This window comes from Strongylocentrotus purpuratus, unplaced genomic scaffold (assembly GCF_000002235.5).
Source record: "Strongylocentrotus purpuratus isolate Spur 01 unplaced genomic scaffold, Spur_5.0 spur5_scaffold_5, whole genome shotgun sequence".
NCBI classification, from domain to species: Eukaryota; Metazoa; Echinodermata; class Echinoidea; order Camarodonta; family Strongylocentrotidae; genus Strongylocentrotus; species Strongylocentrotus purpuratus.
Genome location: NW_022145611.1, coordinates 15,782,612 through 15,788,905, shown reverse-complemented (window position 1 = coordinate 15,788,905; position 6,294 = coordinate 15,782,612). Strand labels below are relative to the sequence as shown.

Genomic DNA, 6,294 nt, shown 5'->3' with positions numbered 1-6,294 from the left:
GTGAAATTGTACCCACGGAAAACATAATTAACCCCCTTACAATAAATAGGTCTCAAGAGGGCGTCCTTGATAAATCTAGAAAAACACATCAAAAACGCTTTCCGGCTTTTCCTGCGATCGTCATCCAGTATATCCTTTAGAAATGGCCGTTTTTGTTAAAATATTTGATGGAACGCAAATGTGTTGCAATCTTCAAGATGTCAACCATGGTCTCGAGTGTTTGATGAAGAAAATCTGTGAAGAAAAGGTGTGTAATTTCCGTATAAGATTTCATGAATTCGACATGAGGGTCCCATGTACTGAGTTTCATGTTGGACCGAAAAACTATTTCGTTTGGACATGCATGTTCGGGTTCCGCTGAGCTGAGCTGAGCTGAGTGTGAGAGTGAGACAGGATTTGATGTTACGTTTTTGAGAAGAGCGTCAAAAGTCAACAGATATTTAAAGAAGACTCCTCCAGGCAGACGGATTTTTTCATTATAGATCTAATTTCATGTTTGCTTTTACTGCCCTGCTGCCTGTTAAATAAATGTTAAATAGACCTATGAATGGAGTTTCATTTCAAGTTTTTAATTTTAATGTGTAACTAAACTGAGTATGACCGAGTGACTTGGACTGAAAATTTCTGTCTGTTTCTAGCCGATTCTACCCAAATAAGAGATACACAAAAGACACATACATTTTCGGTCTAAGTATGACTATGAGATTGAGAAAGGCCGGACATGCCAGATATTCAGTAGGGGCGCTGGTCCAAGAATGAGGATCGTCCTCATAAACAAGGATATCCTCATAAACGAGGACAAAATGTGTCCTCAAAAATGAGGGTTGTCTGCATTTTTGAGGACGTTTTTTTTTATCGGCGCTCTGGGGGTTTCATGTTACAGAACGGCCTGCTGGCGATGCCAAAAATGGATTCCCCGGGGGAAAATAACCCTAGTTCACCATCTACTTTTATGGGTTGTCCGTCTTCCCAAGGATTTATTGCTTATAATGTGAAAGTCTCTGTACAATGTCAATGTAAAATGCATCAAGAAAATCATTGCAGAATCCGTTTTTTGCATCGCCAATGCACCGATCAAAAATATGAAACGTCTGCAAAAATGCAGACGGTCCTTATTTTTGAGGACGCATCGGTCCGTGTTTACGAAGACGATCCTCGTTTATGAAGACGATCCTTATTCTCGGACCAGCGCCCCTACTGATATTGCTCAAATTAATAGAAGACATAGACCCTATCATGAAAACCGAACGAAGAACACAAGTTGAATATGTGTGGTGTTGCAGTGCCACTGTTTTCTTTATTTTCTTGTCTTGTTTTATATGTAACTCAAAATTTATTTAGGGGTTTATCTATTTATTCAATTTTCTTTTCTTTATCTATTTGTTTAGTTATTATTATTATCATTTTTTGTGGGGGGAAAGCCAGAAAGTTTGAATTGATCCCAAATATCTGATTGAACTCTTTGCATTGAATTAAAAAACAAAAACATTTACTGTTCTAAATGAATTACAAGAAGATTAGACCATTTATATATTATCAAAGTGGAAACCTATTGACTTTAAACATTTGTTTCTTTCTCAGAAATATCCAAAACAAGACTTGCAGTTTTACTATAATGGCAGGCTTGTCCAAGAGGATGAGAGGCTACAAGAGAATGGGACCTACCATGTTACCTTGGCTCTTCGGGGTGGAAAAGGAGGTAAGCTTTAATATAAATTTTGTACTAGAATGAAAGGATCAAGGAGTTACTACATGTATATAATTCAATCCTTTGAAATTTAAATCTCTCCTTTACAGTACTGTTTCTTTTCAAAGTTCATCATTTATATCTAAAATACAGATAATAAATGCTAGTTGTATGATAACTTAATTTTTGCATGCTTGTTACAACTCAACGCCTTGAATGTCCAAGTTAGCCTAAAAAGACTATTGACCTTAACTCCCTAAAAGGGCAAATATTATCCTAGTTTCAGTGCTGACTTATAAGTTATTCATTGTGAATGATCGTAAAATGTTTGTAATCAAGGGTAAATTGAACAATTAATGTAGTATCTTGTTCTATTTTGCAGGATTTGGTGCTATGCTGCGGATGATTGGTGCTCAAATCGAGAAGACAACAAACCATGAAGCATGCCGTGACCTCAGTGGGAGGAGGATGAGAGATGTAAACAATGAAAAAAAGTAAGCAATATAACTTCATTCATTTAACTGAATTTGTTATCAACAAAAAATTTGACAATGGCAGCGTTTCTGTAGTTATTACACAGAAAATTTGTCCCTGGTGATGTTTCAGTTTATTGTAAATTTGATGTGGTGGATGAGCACTATTTGGTCAAGTTCCCATATTGCAAATTTTACAATTAAAGATTAAAGATTAATGCCCTTGAATTTTCCAATATACAATCACATTGATTTATTTTTTAAAAAATGCCCTGGCTCTCTGCCAATGTAATTGGGTCACATACCCTACACATTCTATGCAAGAGCTTACTTTTCTTCCATATTTGAACTATTTTCGTTTTCAAACAGACTGCAATCATGGATTGAGAAGAAACAACAACAGGAGGAAGAGCGTCAAAAGAAGAGGAGAGATAAGCTGGAGAGGATGCGTTCTACCCCCAAGCACTACTTTGTTGACCCAAGCTATGACCAACAGAGAGAAGCTGTAACCGATAGCCTGGACGAAGCAGTGACCACAGGTTAGCACAATTTGAGCAATATACAGTTAACAACTAAATTATTCATACCCCTTTTAAATTTGATGTTTTTGTGTTTTTCATAACTCAGGAATGCAAGATGGACTATTTGAATTTATAGGGCCTATGTTGAATACTTTTAAATGTAAGCTTTAATATATATGTCACATTCTGAAGAAATATAAATTGGGACAAATACATTTTTTACATTCTTAACATATTACAAAACTTGGTATGTGTATGAATAGTTTAGTTGTTTACTGTATGTAGAAGAGAAATACAAAAAAATGTAATATAAATAAATGTACCTTAATACAATATGCAGAAGAAAAATGAGAATTTTTAAGATAAAGATGAAATAGGTATTCAGTAATGGTAAGCATCATACATGTAGCTTATGATTGATTCGAAGAAGGAAAATAATGGGAGTACTGTTCAAAATTCATCCCTCGTGCTCAAAACAAGTACCGTTAGTTCTTTGTCATTCTAAAATGTTATGAATATAACACATGACATAATTTCACTTTGTAAACTGAGGAGGATATATATTTCATTTATAATAATTATGTTACATCTTAATATGAAATATATTGCAGACCATCTGAAGTTTCTAAAAAAATAAAAATGGGAATCCAATTGTCTTTGGTACAGGTATTGATGTGGCTGGTTCCAGTAAAAGTGAAGCGTCTTCCTCTGGAGGCGTTAAGAGGAAAACTGATACAGACAGTGATGAAGATGATGATGATGCTGATGAGGCTGAATTCAAGAAGCACTGCATGTGGTAAGAAGCAAAGTTTTATATTTCCTAAAAGCTAAACCACTGAAATATTGTGTGCACTGTGCTAAACATCTTCCTTTTCCAAATGGTATAATCCCCAAGGTGTGATTGGTTAACTAAAGAAGTTTGCATTCAAAATCAATGCACTTTTTCTACTTGGAAATGGAAAAATGTAGGCTTCTACCAACAAATTTGTACAAATTATATGTCATGTTCATTGCAGAGCCATTACATTATATCATCTAACGTAGCACATACAAGAATGTTCTAGAGTCTGGAACCATCTACTATTTCAGCCAGTTTCATTATGTGCATTGTAAGTAAACAAGCTAACCGGTATCACAAGTGGTAATGGCATTGATATGAAAATTCATTGTAATTTTTTATTCAGGCTTGGCATTGAAGGAGGTGAGGAAGAAGACGACGATATGGAGGATGACAAGAAAGGTGAGGACATCTCAGAAAACACATCTGCTCCATCGACATCAACATCATCATCATCCTCCGCATCGCCTATTGAAGGAGAATCAGGAGCCAAGACACCCACGGGAGAGGAGAATGCAGAAACCGCTACTGAGACAACTTCTTCTGGTTTCAAGACCCTTCTGAGCAGTCTTCCTCCACCAAGAATGGGTACCTCTTCATCCACAACAACGGTATGTTCTAACTTTTACAGTCGAGTTTAAATTCAGGAAGTAGATGGGGTATATGATATTTCAAAATGAATTTTAGCTGAAATGTTGAATAAAGAGATACCCATATGGGGCACCTGAAATTTATTTTGGTTGCTGTAAGGATGTGATTCATAAGGATTTGCGACTATATTTTCGTACTAATCTGGTGAATCAATCATCAAGGTAGTGTCTTCTCGTCTAGCACGAAAGATAATCCCATCTTGTCCATAAGTCCCTTTACCTTATATGAACGGTTATTTAAAATTGAATTTCATTCCTTTTTGAATGTTGGAATATAGAATGAATGAACTCATTTTTTGGTCTCGGATCATATCCTTGCAGGAAGAAGTGCCCATCAACCTTGACGATTATTCATCCGTGGAAGACCTAGAAGAACTTGGCCTGGATCGCCTGAAAAGTGCCCTGATGGAGAGAGGAATGAAATGTGGAGGTACCCTGCAAGAAAGAGCCCAGAGGCTGTACTCTGTGAGAGGACTTGAACCGTCTGAAATAGACCCATCACTCCTTTCTAAGGGAGCAAAAGGGAAGAAGGGAAAAAAGAAATGAGCAGAGACTGATTGATGATAAGCACCTTACAATGCAGGTATATGGAAAGAGTACAGACGTCACCTGTTTTTTAAATTAAGAAGTCAATAAATGCTGGTAAAAAGGAAGCAACAACATATATATCACATTGTGAATTATTGGACGCCAGTTAATCATGGAGTGTTTTTAAAGGAGATCAATTTTTAGTATGTTATGTTTTTATGAATCATTTTTTCACATGAATCATTTTTATACAACATTCCTGGAACAAGTCATGAATATTTTACTTCATATGACCGAACCAAGAGAAGAGAATCCCCCATTTACCTACTTTTAGGTGAACTGTTAATACAAACACTTGACATTTTTGCTTTTTCTTACATTTTAAAACTCTGTTGGAACATTAAACTTTAAAAACAATATATATTCCTTCATGCAGTATCTGCTCTGGCACCATACAATACTTAGCCTATCTTTGTGCAGTGATTTCTAATAGTCAAGAATATCCTTGATGTTTTGTCAGTTTAGAGATGTAACAAATTTTGGTTGTAAATAAAGTAAGAACATTTACATTATGGCTGATCTGTGTAAACATGTACCAAAACATGTGTGGAGTAGTGTAATATTTCACTTGAAATTTCTCTTTAACTTACCTAATGGCGGATTCAGCTTTTATTGAAAACACAATTTGACAACTACAAGACGTATGGAAAGAAGGGGGGGGGGGAATAGTTGTCCTGTATCTAGACAACTAGCCCCCTTTAAGCAATTACCTCCATATAAAAAAATTGAAATCACCTCTTGTACGTCAATAAATGAAATGGATCGGATACATGTGTGGTAGTTAATATTTCACATTTACAATTTTGGTCGTGAAAATTTTAGAAACGAATTAATTGTACTTAAAAGATACATGTATGTTTGGGACTATAGCATGAAAGCGTACATTACTATTCAGGGGGTAAGAACATAGGGTATCATAAGATTCTTATAAAATCAACATCAGATGGGCAAATCTCATTTCAAAGTTTCAGTAACATTCTCATTCCTTTGCTCATCAAAGGGAAGTCTACCCTGATAATAAGTTGGTTTTAACAAAAGCAGATTTTTTTTTCTCCCTCTGGCGGCAAGTGTCCTAGAATCACTGAAGTGAATGTAAAATTATTAGACAATTTCAAGCATGTTTCTCTTTTATTGCTTTGTCAAAGCTTTTTTATTTTGCAAATCTATTTTTGTTCTCAACTTTGAACTTTTCATAAATAATGATATATATTACCTCAGTATCAATGTCTCTTTTGGACATGTCAATAAATAAACTACGTATTTCAATATACCGGTACTGTATTTCTCTTCAGTTGTATTTTTATCTTCATTTGGTGAACTTATTTGCATAGGAAATGTAGTAGCACTGTTTTCTAACTCAAATTAAAAGGAGCAATAACACATTCTTTAACCATAAGACAAGAGAATGAATAGATGTTATAAGCAAAATGATGCCTAAATAAACAAACATTCTTCTAGCAATGGTTATGAAACTTTTCTTCATATCATTCATCTCTTTTTAATCACAATATTTAGTACCATTCGATGCAATTTTGAA

At 35.0% G+C, this 6,294-nt stretch overlaps 1 protein-coding gene across 1 annotated transcript; it reads left to right on the top strand.

Moving 5' to 3' along the window:
* Nucleotides 1-68: 68 nt before the first annotated feature.
* On the top strand, nt 69-6,028 carry LOC757154 (replication stress response regulator SDE2). Its single transcript, XM_001197540.4, has 7 exons — nt 69-247; nt 1,582-1,699; nt 2,070-2,181; nt 2,530-2,699; nt 3,348-3,477; nt 3,866-4,130; nt 4,491-6,028. The coding sequence occupies exons 1-7, from the start codon at nt 143-145 to the stop codon at nt 4,713-4,715; spliced, it is 1,125 nt and encodes a 374-aa protein (XP_001197540.1). The 5' UTR covers nt 69-142; the 3' UTR covers nt 4,716-6,028.
* Nucleotides 6,029-6,294: the final 266 nt, after the last annotated feature.

Excerpts from the sequence above, each read along its gene's own strand:
- LOC757154 (XM_001197540.4), top strand. The coding sequence starts at position 143 with ATGGCCGTTTTTGTTAAAATATTTGATGGAACGCAAATGTGTTGCAAT. Across the intron at positions 248-1,581 it reads AGAAAATCTGTGAAGAAAAG|AAATATCCAAAACAAGACTT; the intron begins GTGTGTAATTTC and ends TTTCTTTCTCAG. Across the intron at positions 3,478-3,865 it reads TTCAAGAAGCACTGCATGTG|GCTTGGCATTGAAGGAGGTG; the intron begins GTAAGAAGCAAA and ends TTTTTTATTCAG.